The following is a 15,824-nucleotide window of genomic DNA, read 5'->3' on the forward strand; positions in this document are numbered from 1 at the left end:
ACTTTCCAGTGATTCACAGAAAAGGTGATGAGGCTTTCACTGTCATCAAAGAGGGAATTCAGTTTTTAGAAACTACACTACTCCAGACTGTCTCCTACTCCAGACTTTCACACTTGGGGAGTTTCACTTGATTAACTCAGAAACTCCCACATACCATTAATAGGTGAGTCACGTTTTTGTCCTGGTGTCCTCAGCCACAAAACCACTGACCTCATTCTCAGAAGCCTTTGCAAAATGTGTTGCCAAATCCTCGTCCACGTTCAATGCTGACATTCACCAACTCTAGCATTTGCTGGGCTGTTCTGCCTAAAACAACGGAGCAGTGGCTGCTGTTCCCTTATTTTCAGCCATGTATGTAACAAGTGAAAAATGAAAGAACTGATAGTAGAGTGAAGTCAATTTACCAGGGGTCTAGTTGGCATCAGCAACTTGAAAACTGTAGGTAATCCAGCATAAACATTTGGAATAAACTATTTATATAGGATATTATTCCTATGTGAATAAAATTGTCTGAAATTAACAGAACCCCTGTAGCTTTCACAACCTTTATTAGGTAACCAAACAAGCTATTTTGCACAGTGTAATTTTAAAAGAAAGTGTCTCTGGCATCGCACAGAAATGAACAAACCCATTGAATTCTGGCATGAATGTCTTTCGGTGAACTCAAGCTGTTCTGCCTGTGGGATCAACCCAGTTACTGCAGACACAGGATTAACCTAGATATTATTTTCAAAGGTTTCTCCACAGCAGATTTTGCTGAACACTGATATGATGTCCTTACACTGGCATCAACAACGTAGCAGCATTTTGAGGAAATACATGGTCTTCCTAGGCAAGCCTGGCCTTTTCTACCAGGATTTGTGTCTTGCACAGAATTAGTTGAAATCCACACAATTCAGGGAATGAACCATGTTCTACCTAGCACTTCCAAAGGAAAATGGATGCACTTATTTTGGGCTGTGTGAGCCAGACTGGGGGCCATATCAGACTTGGGGACTATAGTCATAACAGCCTTAGAGCCCCTGGCTTGCAGAGGCTCAGAGCAATCAGCATGAGGTGAGGGGGAACCGTGGGGAGGTGGAGGAGGATGCACAGTTTTTCAACTGAAGATAGCAGCCTGGCAGGCCAAATACCGTTTTGGTCAGCACCCCACTGAGCAACCAGAACACTGAACAAAGCGTGAAAAGAAAGTGCAGTTTGCTTGGTCTGTCTTCACAGAGGAAGGGAAATACCCTCAGCCAGAGCCTTTTTATCTTTTTCTTTTCATTTTAATTTTTATTTTGGTTTTGTTTGTTTGTTTGTTTGTTTTTCCAAGCCCGTGGAGTAGCTGCCCTCCGTCTATTTGGGAAGGGCTCAGCAGCAATGAGGATGAACTCTGCAATCCCAGATAGACCTCTGCCATCACCTCATCCAGGTGTCCCAGCGTACAGTTGCTTAATGGTACAGTGAGGTACAGGCAGCTCCTGGAGCAGCAGGCACCGTGACTACTCCAGTAAAAGCAACACACTTCTCTGATGACAACTGATGACAATTGATGCCATTGAATGGAGCGGTAGAGAAGCTCCTGTCATATCTTAATGCTCATCCTTGCACCCAGTGTTACAAAGCTTAAGTCTGGCGGTGTTTTTAATTGAGAAAGCTGCCATTTTAAATTTCTGTGCCCTGACCTCCCCTTAGCTTCCTGTATGATTACTGCTTTTGCTCCAGGCTGTGAGACAAATAGTAAAGAGAAATGGTTAATTTTCATGTGTGTTACTCAAGAAATCCATGCAGCAAGACTGAACCTCCACTAGTGGCAATTGGCATAACAGGGCTGAAGTCAGTGCCAGTTTACACCAGCCAAGGGGCAGACCCCACTGCACCACCTTGAGAGGTTTTACTTTTCCCTGTGATTGATGATTAAATTCAGTTTAGCAAAAGCTATATCAAAATAAAACAGATGAAGCAGAGAATTGCCAGAGCTGGCTTTCTAAAAGGCACTCCTTAATAACCACATGAAAAAGCATAATTCAATTAGCTTGGAAACAGTTAACATGATAAAGGAAGTCCTCAGCTTTGCAGAAAAAAAAAAACAACCCAAGCATCATAAAGGCACTGGAAAGGCATCTTACTGCCCTGCTGCATCGACCTATGGTCATCAGAAGAAATTCCCTGTTGCCTGTATTCAACGGCATCCTGAAAGAAATGGCAACTCCTGTTGCCCCACAGAAATACAATCACATCATTGACCAATAATCCCAAAATCAGTGTGTGACATCCACAAAATTACGGTGAACCTGATGGAGCATTTGAGTAGGCTGCAATCAGTTACTTGAGCTTAACTGCATCATGTTTACCAGAAAATGAGGAATAGTTTATAGAATATGATGGCAGGGGCTTGGAGAAGCAGGATAAGGATCCTGTCTGTGGCATAACTTGAAGTCTGGTCTTTGAGTGCATGCGTGGGCAGAGAAGATATTCTGTGCACCATCTCCCCACACAGGTGCACTGTTCACACACACACACACACGCTGTTGCACAAGCAACCTAAATGCCTTATTTAAAAAAAACCAGCTCAGCTCACTTGCTGCAAGGACAAACTGTCCAGTCCTGATCATCTTTCTCAGATATTTTAATCACTGAAATTCCTCAGGCCCTGAACTAATCTTATGAGATTTGACCCACAAATGCGCACAGTTACAAAAAGATCACATGTACGTTTTTGTTCTTCTCTTTGCTATGCACAAATGTAAGGACAAACTCTGCTAGTGTCAGGAAGGATAAATAACCAGGATGGCTTTCAAACGATGCTATCTGCAGCTGTCATGGAGTCCACAGGAACTGGAACTGCTTGGCACCCTGTTAAATATCAAGGTGCCTGTCCATATAGACATAAACATATGCATCAACACCCTCCCTGCATGTAGACGCATGCCCATTTTATTATGCTACGTACAGCTAAGAACTCTATCCTACAATTAAAGCTTTACACACACATATGCATTCTAACTAGTACACCCTCTGCAACACACACAGACACAAAAAACCTAATGACAGGCACCAGAAAAATCCAACGCAGCTCTGCAGGCAGAAAGTGCTCACTGAAGCCATGCAGTGCACACCCAATCCACAGCGACTGGTGTCTTATCATTATGTATAATAAATAACAGTATTTAACAATATCAGCACAGACGTGCTGCCTGCACTCACACCCTTCTGACTCCATGCTCCTAAGCCATTTCTGCAACATGGTCCTGTGCATGAAACACACAGAATGAAAAGCAGGCAGGACACGATCACTGCAAGCGATAGGCTCCGCAGTGGAAGCTGCTGCATGTCGGAGTGGGCTCTTCCCAGCTTTCAGACGTGTGATCTGCATGTCTAATAATTAACATATTTAGTCAATCCATCGTTTCTGGCATAAGTCCCTTACCTTGAAATGCTGCAGCTGAAGTATCTGGTCCTCAAGCTGTTGTCTCTTGCCTTCTATTTCTGTCTGCCTTTTCCTTTTCTCCTTGAAAAAATAATTTGAGAGAGAGAGAGAGAGAGAGAGAGATCTCGTCAGAAAAACGGAGGCTTTAAGGGTAGCGGATTCGTAAGAGCATGTAAGCAGTCAAATGCATCTGTACAGATGTCACCAGTCCCATTTCACCTGCTCCTCTGCCTGCTGGTATGCAAACAGCAGTGTCCTGGGAAGACGCCAGCCCCAGACTAGCCGGTTGCTTGCCAGCAGGAGAAATTCTCCTCGCTCGCTCCCGGCAGCTGGAGCAGCAACAGAGTGCACAGTCCCAGAGGAGGGGAGAAAACAGGCATAATAGCTGAGAGAGAAGTTAAAGGGACAAAGATGTGCTTTTGCATTTGAGATCCCAGGCCAAAAACAGGGAACGCATAGTGCTATTTTGTGACAAAAAGGTGTCTTCAAAGAGGTGGGTGGCGTCAGGGAGGAAGGGAGCCCAGTTGCAGACCATGTTTTAACCTGGCAAGGGTGGTGGTAAGGCTTTCCCAGGCTCAATGAGGAGAAGGTGTTTCAGCCAGATTGCACAGGGTTTACCTGCCAAGCAAATGGGATGGCTAACCCCGCAACTGGCTTTGTTTAAAACTCAAGTCTCCAGCACGCACTAGCAACTGGCCCTTACTGGCTTCCAGAACTTGGGCTGACCAAGTGGCACCAAGGACAGCAAGGTCATTTCCACAGCTGAAGGTTTTCATGGTCATGTTCATGAGCACAGCCACTCTTCCGTGCCCAGGCTGCTCCCTTCAGCAGGCAGCAGACTCTTCCAGGTGTTTCAAGAGGAGAACCCTGAAACTCCCTCCTTTTATGAAGGATCTACTGCCTTTGTCAGTCTTCTGCACCCTGTGGGACGTATTTCTCCTCACCCATCCCTACCCTGGATGGGGTTCCCTCTCCGGGAGGTCTTTACTCATTTTAGTTTTTGCAGCCAAGATGGAAATACTGCGCAGTAAATGGGGGCAGTCAAATAAGCATACAAGCCTTAGTTTTTACTGGAACAACAGCTTTTATTCCCCGTGAAATAATGCTTTTGTTATTTAAATCTTTCAATAGCTGTAAGTTTGGGCTTGAGACATTTGGGGATTCCTTAAGTCCCCACAGTAATTTTTCTGTCTTATTTCTAGGTGCCCTACTGATGGTCTGGGAATTCTCCTCTTTCCTGGGATTTCAAATCTTCATGCCTTGTCCTCAAGGGGCATACAATAAGATGCAGAAATTAATTGTTTATACTGGACTTCAAACAAGGGCATTTTGAGTGAAAATGTTACATTTACAAGGAAGATCCAGGGAACATTTTGCTTTTTTAATGCAAGGCTCAGTCAAAACAGAGCAAGACATAGAGCTGTCTGGTAACTGTCTGGATGACTCCCGCCAAAGAGGGACACATCAGAATGGTGATGGGCAGGCTGGAGTAACGAACCCAGAAGCAGCAAAGTAGTCAAATGATGCATATGTCAAGCAGCTCTGTAATACACTGCACACTCTTAGATGCTGATTTTTTGTGCATATCCACATCTCCACACACACACTCCTCACTGTCTGAAGTATATAAGAATATTACAGCTGAACAACAATATTATGCTGAAGTTGCTTTGCAATAAGAAAATTAGCTTTTTGGATAACTAAGATGTCACAAATGGAGCCTGTCTTCAGCTGAAAACTTGACATCTCACTGCTCTGTACATGCAGAAGGTAGTTTGCATTTGTGCACAGACAGACATAAAAAATTTATGCATGCACCTTCTTTATGTAAAATTGATAGTTTGTGGATCATCCCTCCTATCACTCCTCCATTCCCCATCTCCCCTTCTCATTTTTGAATGGAACAGGGTATTGGATGGCTCAGGGGTTAAAAAACCCCAACATTGTTCAGGGATCTTTGTTGCCATTTTCTTCATTCTGCGATATTAATGGTGTACTTTGGAGAATGAAAACCAGAATTTGTTCTTTGCTATTTCCTCAAATAACTGGTCAGCCATGGACCAGAATAAAGCAGTTCTAAAAGCTGTTCCAGTTAATGGCCTAATATTCTCAGAATAAAGATAATTCTGCTGTTTGTTCCAAGCTGGCCCAATGACAGAATGGATTTCACATACATAGGCATAAAGACCCCACATCCTACATTCCATAGATCAGCGTAAGGCACCTACATCTTCACAATTAACTGACCTACATTTATATGTGTGTATATACGTACATTTTATATATATATATATATATATATGTATGTATTCTGCCTTTCACAAAAGCCTCGCTAAAACACGCAACGGAAATCACCACAGTACCTCCTTTGGCTGGTTGTGTCATGCTGTATAATGGATGTGACAAGACAGCCTTATAAAACATAGATGGAAACTTCTTTTCTTTGTGAGAAAGGGAAAGCACTTACAGTATTTTCCCTGTAGGCAGCAACACAGCAGGCATTAAAATACCTGAACTACTTACTAACTAGTAGGCTTCTGGGGAGTTAAATTGGAATATTGCTCACTTTTCCATTTCACTGGCTTTCAGGCAGCCTGACTGCATGGCTTTACCCCCTGATTTTGTATCAAAGCTATGGCTGAGGAGTATGACAGCAAAACTTTATTTTTTTTCTCTCTGAAGATTGCATGAATCACAGCATTGAAAATTAGCTATCAGGAGGTTTCACCTTCGGGTCACTATATCACATCTAGTTTAGGTTTCTCCCAGTCATGAAGGTTGTGGCTGTAGGTATTCCTCATTTATATGGGTATGTTCTGAAAAAATGTCGTAGAAGACTGGACTGGCAGAGAAGAATCCCACCAAAATCAGCATGTCAAGGGTTTTATACATTCAGGAGATGAAACCAACCCCCACTTAAGCAGGGTCCTGATTCAGGATTTTGCTGAAAACACTGGGTTGTAAAGCACAAGCTTACACCAGAGCATTTTTTAAGGCACTTTTACACATTGAAGCCAGTAAATGTTCCTCATTACTCTGTTAATCTACTTATAGGTATCTTTTTTCCAGGTATGCCTGTTAAGTTACTAATTTACTAAGGGTTCTTGCACCAAGAAAATAAAGTGCTCACTTTAAACAAACTAGTTTGCTGCAGACAGCTTCAGTTAAATATATGTCCTCTTTTTTTCTACAGTGCAGGGAATAATCCGTCACTGCTTCAGCTAGTAGTTAATGTTAATTACCTCCAAGAAGTAACCCCCAAGAACATCCCTTATCTCCTCCCCTGGGCCAGGATGGATGGAGCTCAAGCCATGGTGGGGAAGGCAGGAGCCAGGAGGAGGCTTGGGTATATGCGAGATGACAGGATTTTCTAGAGTTCATGCACCTTTTGAAGGGGTAGTGAAAACTGTCAGCTGGGATGTCAAACATGCACACACACCTTGAAGCTGTGGACCTTGAATTCTGTGGACACTAAATTTATTTTTTTTCAAGAAGTGAAGGGATTACAGAAACTAGGTTGAAAAGAGACGGTGAAAACAAGCACTGAAGCCAGTTTTATTGTGAATATGGTAGCAAAAGGTTTGTGTGTCTGAGGTGTGCTGTTTTTTTAAGAATACATATAGTCATCAGAGATGATTACCTTTCTAAAATGGTAGAGGAGTACTATTTGGGAGGTACAACAAGGATGCTCTGAATATTTGGAATGTTCACAAATAAGATTCAAACCTTATATCCCTCCATTCACCAAAAAATACTAGGAAAATGTGAAAGTGAAAGTACTTGGTTTTTGACTCACAGACCCAAATGATGGGAAAAGGACATAGGTCAAGTGGCAAGGTTACTCACACCCAGAGTCCTGTTCAATGAAAATTATATTTGTACTCAGGCATTCACACACGGATGTGCAACATGGGAACTATAAATATATTTCCTTTTCCAAGAAGCTTCATTTTGGAAAGGAAGAAATTGCTGCTTAGCACTAAAGGTGGCCAGTGCCACTTTCTTATTGCTAAGTACACAAATACATCAGATAATCGGTAAGACCTCAACTACTTGGAAGAGAGACAGGTCAGGAGAATAAATCAGAGATCTGTAGAATCATGATTGGTGGCATAGAGACAACCAGTGGGCATCTACTGCACACTCTGTTTTCCCCTGGAAGAAAAAGAGGGTCATCAAGTGAAACTGGACATGGCAGGTTTGAAGCCAAGGCATGGGTCTGCTGTGGAAATCCCTGTCTCAGGATGCTGTGGGTGCTAGAATGTGATGGGGGCCGCAGGGGAGCCTGGAGACAGTCAGACAGAAAAAATACTGTGAGGGTTACCACACAAGCTGAAATTGCATTTGGTTCAGGAAGCCCCTGAACCAGAGATGGTTTGTTAAGTTTCCATATGCTTGTACTTTTCTCATGCTTATCCTAACACCACTGATTTTTCTTTCATCAGAGAAGGGATAGCGGACTTTTTTGCCAGGGGAACTGGAGTTTTGTGTTACATTTGATCAAAATAACCTACAGTTTAGTGTCAGACTGTTCCAGTCAACATAACCCAAGCAACCACAAACCACCAACAACAAAAAACAAAAAACAAAACACACACAAAGAATGAGTCCCCCCCCAAAAAAACCCCAAAGCAAAATTAAGACCTTGAAAAAAATGAGGTATACCAAAATGCTTCTCTTGGACACTGTGGACACAGAATACTTCAATTTTTCATTACAAAATCATTTTACTTCTTGTTCAGAAATATGCCTGTACAGTGTGGAAGTGATACAGGGATTATACAGCTCACAGAGCCGTAACTGAGGAGAAGCATGGACCTCTAAAGCTGTTTAAATCCTTGGGGCAGTAAAGCCCTGGTAGAGCCCTCTGCTCCCCTTGCACTGGCAGAAGCACCTCATTTCTTTGGTTTAAAGCCACCTGAGACATGTGCAGAAAGCACTCCATGGAGCAACACAGAAACTAAACACTATTTGAGTGACCTCACTGGGAAAATACACGCCCAGATCTGACAGCAGGCTAAAGCTTATGGTGCAGGTATCCGGAAGAAAATGGTGGGAAAAAAAAAATTCCCCAACGCAACAAAAAACCCAACGGGAATCCTGTGATCCTCGAGGAGATGGGCAGCATGACACTTGAAGATCTACCACCAGCAGTTTCAGTGAAAAAGTTTCCCGTTGGCTTCATCCTGCATGTCAAGCAAGTGTCCAGCCTGCAGCAGAGGAGCATGTGGAAGACAGCAAGCTTCTGCTTGTTGTGTCAACGCAGAACAAAATGCACCCAAAAATGGCACAGGTGGAGGAAGATTATAATCTGCCTCAAAGCAAGGACCACAGTTACAAAGAATTGTCTTCAAAGAGTCATGTGAATTTCTTCAGCAAGACATTATTTTCTTCACTCTGCATAGTTGGCAGATGTTATTCCTTGTTTATATAAAGCTCACAGATTTTTAGGGCAGCAAGTAAGGAAAGAGGCAAAAGAGCTGCTGACACCTCATTTTTTCTGGGACATCCAGAATTCTGGGGGAACACGAGCATCTGGGTTCTGCTAACAATTTCAACCTGCAGCTAACATAATCCCAAGAAATCACTCCTCATGGAAAGCAAAACGTTCACCAGGGTGGTAGATTAAATGACCATCCTCACAGTGGTGATTTCACATCTCTATTTCACATCTCTCAGTAGTGAAATCAAATCTGTAAATTTGTTTCCTCTTTTGTGGTTCAGCAGTAATGGTTCACAGGAAAGAAAATATTAAGAAAGAAAAGAGGTTAATTTCCTCCCTTTTTTTTTTTTTTTTTTTTTCTTTCTTTTTTTCCCCCACCTGCTTCATTCCCATCTGGTCAATTCTTTGATTTTTGTGTTGTGTTTGAAGAGTGGCAAACTCTCCTGACAGCAACCATTCCTACCAGTTGTAGCAATGCAGCTAAGCACTGGCAGCACTTTGCAAAATGCAGTTCTAAACATTTTCTGCTGTTGTAAAAGCATAAAATAGAAATCACAGCACCAGAAGAGGCAGGATGCAGAACTGAAGCAGAGACACTGTTACAGCAAAATAAACATGCCTCAAAGGTTGGTGGCAGGATGCCTGCTCCTTTTGGGTCATCAATGCCCACTTTCATTACTTGCTGCCAGTACAAGAAGGTGGAACCCATCATCCTGCCAAGTATATCAAACTAGATCACCATATGCACTGGCATGACTGTGCTCCGTGAAAATCTTCTTGTTATGGGTAGCCACACAGCCTCTGTAATTGCAAGTTGGAGGCTTGTCTGGTCTCCTGTTTTGAGCACTGGGAAATATGTGTTGTATCAGATTATGGAAAATGACTCCTGCAGGTGCTCTCCTACCTTGCTGCCAGCAGAACCAGAGGCTGTACTTAACCATTTCTGAGAATCGTTTTTCTTTGTGGTTACACCATCAACCACACATAAGTGTAAGATATTTGCTTTGCTCCCTTAGGCATTTTCCTGCAAGACCCTCTCTGTCCCCGTCCCCTGAAACCCATGGCCACCTGGCTAAGCTTCGTGTCACTTAAAACATGAGCCAGGGGAAATTTCTGTGTGTCTGTATACTTGAATACAGCTTCTGAACTTCAGGAAACTCCACTCTGTGCTCCTGTGTAGCATCTAAGAAAAACTGCCACCCTTTTTCTCCCTGTGCAGGAGACCTGTTACCTAAAACTCAGATTCATTACTTCAAATGCCCTAAGTGCCTAGGACCTTGGTGGCTCACCTTAGCAGACCCTCTCCCTACCCAAAGAAAATTGTATGTTGGGAAGTTCTGGGTGGGATGTAGGGACAGCAGGAGTACAAGATGCTGCTGCAATGCTTTCCATGTATCCTCCATAAACCTACATAACTTATGACAGATCTGTGCCTGTTCCCATCACTCCAAGCATCAAGCAGATGGGTTACTTAGGAATGAACAACAGGAGTTCCCATTTGCACAGGTGCAAAAGATAAATGCCTGAGGTGATTACATGAAACCCACCTAAAAGTTAAGGGCTGGTTTTAGCTTCCCTCCTCATGCTTGCTCTTTCCACAGTTTTATACACAGCAGGAGGCCAAGCAGAGATTGGAGACCAGGTGAATGGTTAATGATCAGGTATGCCCTTCACCTTCTCTTTTGTGAAACTGGTTTAAACTGGAGATTGCTGTCATGAGGGTCAATTCCCATTAAATTGACACCTTGCCACAGCATGCAAGAAATGTCTTGGCATGTTGGTTTTGGACACAGAACAGACTTAATTCACAGAAGGGGTCATGGAGTTAGCAGAAGATCCTGGATAGAAATGCTTTATTTCTCATATATTGAACAGACTTCTGCTTAGGGACCTGGACAGGCTGAATTGATGGGCCGAGGTCAGTTGTATGAAGCTCACAAAGGCCAAATGCTGGGTCCTACACTTGGCTCACAACAACCCCAGGCACCACTACAGGCTTAGGGAAGAGTGGCTGGAGAGCTACCAGGCAGAAAGTGACCTGGGGGTGCTGGTTGACAGCCGGCTGAGCATGAGCCAGCAGTGTGCTCAGGTGGCCAAGAAGGCCAACAGCATCCTGGCTTGCATCAGGAATAGAGTGGGCAGCAGGAGCAGGGCAGTGATGGTGCCCCTGTACTCGGCACTGGTGAGGCCGCACCTCGAATGCTGGGTTCATTGTTGGGCTCCTCGGTACAAGAAGGACATTGAGGTGCTGGAGCGTGTCCAGAGAAGGGCAACGAAGCTGGTGAAGGGTCTGGAGAGCAGGTCTTATGAGGAGTGGCTGAGGGAGCTGGGGTTGTTTATCCTGGAGAAGAGGAGGCTGAGGGGAGACCTTATCGCTCTCTACAACTACCTAAAAAGAGGTTGTAGTGAGGTGAGAGTTGGTCTCTTCTCCCAGGCATGTAGCAATAGGACGAGAGGAAATGGCCTCAAGTTGCACCAGGGGAGGTTTAGATTGGATATTAGGAAACCTTTCTTCACTGAAATGGTTGTCAGGCATTGGAACAGGCTGCCCAGGGAAGTGATTGAGTCCCCATCCCTGGAGGTATTTAAAAGCCATGTAGATGTGGTGCTTAGGGCCATGGTTCGGTGGTGGACTTGGCCGTGCTAGGTTAATGGTTGGACTCAATGATCTTAAAGGTCTTTTTCCAACTTAAATGATTCTATGATTCTGTAAGGGGAAGGCAGAATCACTTGCAGAGAAGTGAACCCTCAGGGTGAAGAAAGAATATCTCCTCAGGCCAGAACTACACTGCCTCTCATTGCAGCCTTGCATCCCTTTTCTCCAGTAGTGAGGGTCAGAATTTACTTGCTTATGTACAAGAACAGGTTGGTTTGAATGAGATAGAGATACAGCTTTCTGTAACTAACTTAAGTGCTCCAGGTAAAGGAGCAAATATTTCTGTTGTGCAACCGCCTTCCTTGCTGACTTTGTCATTTGCATGCAGAATAACAGTTCTCTCTTGGATGGGGAAAACACACTCGCAAAGTGCATTTTCTCCATTTCATCTCACACTTAGGTTACCCTTGCGTGATGTCAAAGGATGGGTTTCTCCTCTGCTGACCTGCTAAAGCAAATAGAGTAGCTCTGTGTCCATGTGCGCATTGCCTGCAACTCAGGGTTCAAGCAAGAGGACTGTAATAAGTCATCCTGTGTGTCCGGGACACCGAAGGAGGAGTTCGTCCACATGGAACCCTGTAGGATACACTGCTGTTCAGGGCTTCTGAGTATGAACATTTCATGACTGCCACAAGCCCATTGCCAGTGTCATACCTGAGACTATGCAGGACAAAGCTGCCCGAGAGGAGAAAGGGTCCTCTGGTGAAGACAACAATCCACTAAAGGGTTGTAGCAAACACTTCAGCTGCCCTGCATGCTTATAATCATAGTTCCCCCATCAGCGAGTGCAACCACCATGATGCACACAGACAATGACCGCTTAATTAAAATCACCATGCATCTCAAACAACAAATAAAAGGATGGCACTGCTCCCAGAACAATCTTAGTGAAAAGTGATGAACGCAGGAAGGAATTTCCTTTTGAAAAACTCATTAGCATTTTTGAAAAGTGACACAGTGGAAAAATGTCTCATTGAGATGGTGAAGTAAAATTTTTTTTAGGAGAAAACGTGGTTCCTCTGATATCCCATGGGGAAATTCCCACTTTGATGGAGCAGTGATACCCATTTTGATGCAACCAAGGTTTTACCTGCAATATCCTCCTTTCACTGAATCCTGCTAGGTCACTGGAAGCGGTTTGATGTCTAACACAACCTATGTTTATTTTTGACTATGCCAGCACCATAATGAGTCCCTGAAGTATGAAAAGGTTTAGGTGAATTTCCTTCTTTCCTCCCAAGTCTGAACTGAAACTGAATATGGGCTGAGACCCACAGATGCTGTTTCCATTGGGTCGCTGACAGGAATAAATCCACACTTTTCTATGCATTTACAATTTGATCAGTGGTGTCAGGCTGCTGAGAGGTGATCCAGGGTCACTGGAGTTTGGGTACCTTTTCTGGGAGATCTGACAATGAATGAAACAGATGTCCTATGAATGTCAAATTCTGAGCCCTTATTAACTCCACATCAGCCTTTCTTCTAAAAGTTCCAAGTTTTTACACTAAACCTGAAAATGGGTAAGAGCTCAGCTTCACCTGAGTCCTGTAGTGACCTCTGCAGTATCAGTTACTTCTGGAAAGTGCTCAAAAGACTGTACAGAACACATTGTTAGTATAAATAATGAAACAGACAGATTTATCAATTTTTCTGGATAATCCTTAATACCAGACATAAATGTCAGGCAGCTGAACTTTGTTATCTAGTGTCTACTGCAGTGAACCTCCAACATAATTTATATAGCTTGCTAGCACTGACCTTGTTTACTGCAGCCTGAGCTAGATGGAAAATTCAGCACCTTCATCTAGCAAATTATTTTTCTTCCTAAAAATAAAGTGGAATTTTCTAGATAATATTGCACAGAACAAATTCTGAAAATTCTTCTATTCTCTTTAGAAATCCAGCAAAAATCTGAAAAATTCTGAAACTATTTTCTGTATTTTTCTTAAAATATATTTTGGTTGAAGAATGTTAAGCAGACTTTGATCTAAGTTTTTATTGATAAAATATACAATAAGGAATTTTCTTTAGACTGAGTAGACTATTTTTGGAAAGCCAATTCATTAATTCTTCCTACTCTTATATTGTCATTAATTGGCCTCGGTTTAAATCCATGCTGTTTGATGTACATCCTTTCACTGTTTGTTGCTGGAAAGGAGAAAGATAGGATTTGATTGGTATGGGCTCAATTTAGTCACAGTTCCACAGATCCAAAGAAAAGTGAATGTCTCTTTTTCACCCTAATGCCCCATACACTCCTTAAAAACCTCTTCATGCTGCCAAACAGGATGTTGTAAAGCTTGCTCTGATTGCAGCAAGATGCTGAATGTGCAGAGAAATACCTATATAATAAGGCTGATCTTGACCTACAAGCAGCTGCTGATATGTGACAGTATGACCACCATTAAGGAATTTCTAACTCTTGCATTAAGAAATGCAAAATAAATCACAAAGTTTTTAAGTCAAGGCATCCAAGATGAAGCTGTGATTCTTTATGATGGTTACCACCTAAGTAGGTGTCTGGTGAGGATCTTTATGCATTATTTTTCACTAGGTGAGAACTTAGATTGGATTCACCAAGACTATGATTTCAGCAGAGTCTATTTTCCCTCTTCATTCAGTTTAATTACATGTATGACAGACATCCCCCCTTCAAGAAACTTAAGCTTCCCCAAGACACTCAATATTAAGTGGCAAGATGAAATGGGATTTTCTGTGGTGGACAGGGAACAAACTGATCTGGCTGGTCAGCATGGAGCAATGGCCAGGACCTGTAGAGATGACACTGGTGCTAATTCTGGTACTTGAATCACATCCAGCTTTTTGCTTGTTATTTTCAAAGTAATAGTAGAAAAGACCCAAATGAAGGAACTAATACATAGAGCTGGGCTTTGTGTTTTAATCCTTGCAGTCTGGCCGGATTAGCTAATTATTTCAGAGTCTCAGTTACTCGTGTCAAATGTTTTTACTGAGGCTTCCTCCCTTTGCTTACGAGTGTGGTAACTTGCCTGCTGATCCTGAGGCTTTCGGCACTGACCTGCATGGCACCACACCAGATCTCCTGATGTCACAGGGCTGTGCCTAACAGTTGTACCATACAGGGCTCCTCTGCTGCTGAAGAGTGTTCTTGTCATTTGCAAGACAAAGTTATTAGCTCAAAGACCTGCCTTTAAGCTTTGATTGTGAGCCATGGATACTCATATTGTCTGGTGCTCAGGGATCTGCTAACGTAAGTTGCAGTTGTTGGGGTGTTTGAGTCCTGACTTCTACATTCAGGAAGGGAAAGACTGCCTTGTTTTACAATAAAAAGAAAGAGGGAGAGAAACTTTCCTACAAGCACAGGGGTATGCAATCGAGAGCCTGAGACTTGCCACTTTTCAGCTGACAGTATCCTTTCAAGGTGGTGATGCTAATGAGATGATACACCAGGTCACAAATCACCTTTCTGGCTAAGTTTCCTGTTCTTTCTGAAGATGCTATAAGGGGATGGGTTCTTGCTTTTTCACCAGCCTTGAAGATCCCATACATCTGCACCTTGTGAAGACCCACACAGGTCTGAAAGGGCACCAGTGCCCCTTTTCAATTAGGGGACAACTCCCTGATGAGTCTGGAGCATGATGGGGCTGCTGGACATGCCATCCCTGCCTCCTCTCCAGTTCATCAGGGGAGTCACATTACTCCTACATGAGACCATAGAGAGACCAAAGACCATGAATGATGAATATGGTTGTGACTGAGAGGGTGGATACAACTATGTGCTTGACAAAATAACATGCTCAGTGTGTGATCTAGGTATGCTAAAAACCCTAACTGGCCTCAGCCTTGGCATCTTGCCTACACAGCACATAAAAGAACTGGCTTCATCTCCAACCAGCTTACTTCTGGAAAGCTTATTTAATCTGACAGGTGTAGGATCACATGCCTCAACACTGAACCTTAGCAGTATGCAGGAGGTATTACTGCTATGTCATTCCTTTAGGTCAAGCATCCCAACACTTTCTTTGTGATTAGGAGCAGTAGGGATATTACTCTATGGACTGCATAACAAATTCATCTGCCAGCCTTCTCTCTCACCATCAAAGGCAGAGACCACCCTGGTCCTGACAACACAAACAGACCCCACAGCACCTTCCCACCAGCATGTCGCCTTAAGTAAGGAGGAACGGGTAAGCACAAAAAGCCTGCAACATATGCCTGCTTGGGTCTCCAGGGGTGGGTTAGCTGAAGATCTTCAGGGCAGGGTGCTCATGGCTTCAGGTCACAATGGCTTCAGGCAGGATGCAGGGGAGTGCACAGTGTCAATCTGCTGCACT

General features: G+C 43.4%; 1 protein-coding gene across 4 annotated transcripts in view; it reads right to left on the bottom strand.

Moving 5' to 3' along the window:
* Positions 1 to 15,824, bottom strand: part of PALM2AKAP2 (PALM2 and AKAP2 fusion) — a 280,924-nt gene that overhangs the window by 231,649 nt on the left and 33,451 nt on the right. For all 4 annotated transcript variants that reach the window (XM_064439264.1, XM_064439265.1, XM_064439267.1 and 1 more), the window contains exon 2: positions 3,413 to 3,493. In XM_064439264.1, the coding sequence (XP_064295334.1) occupies positions 3,413 to 3,493 (81 nt within the window). The remainder of the gene's footprint in view (positions 1 to 3,412; positions 3,494 to 15,824) is intronic.

Source organism: Phalacrocorax carbo, chromosome Z, assembly GCF_963921805.1.
Source record: "Phalacrocorax carbo chromosome Z, bPhaCar2.1, whole genome shotgun sequence".
Classification (NCBI taxonomy): domain Eukaryota; kingdom Metazoa; phylum Chordata; class Aves; order Suliformes; family Phalacrocoracidae; genus Phalacrocorax; species Phalacrocorax carbo.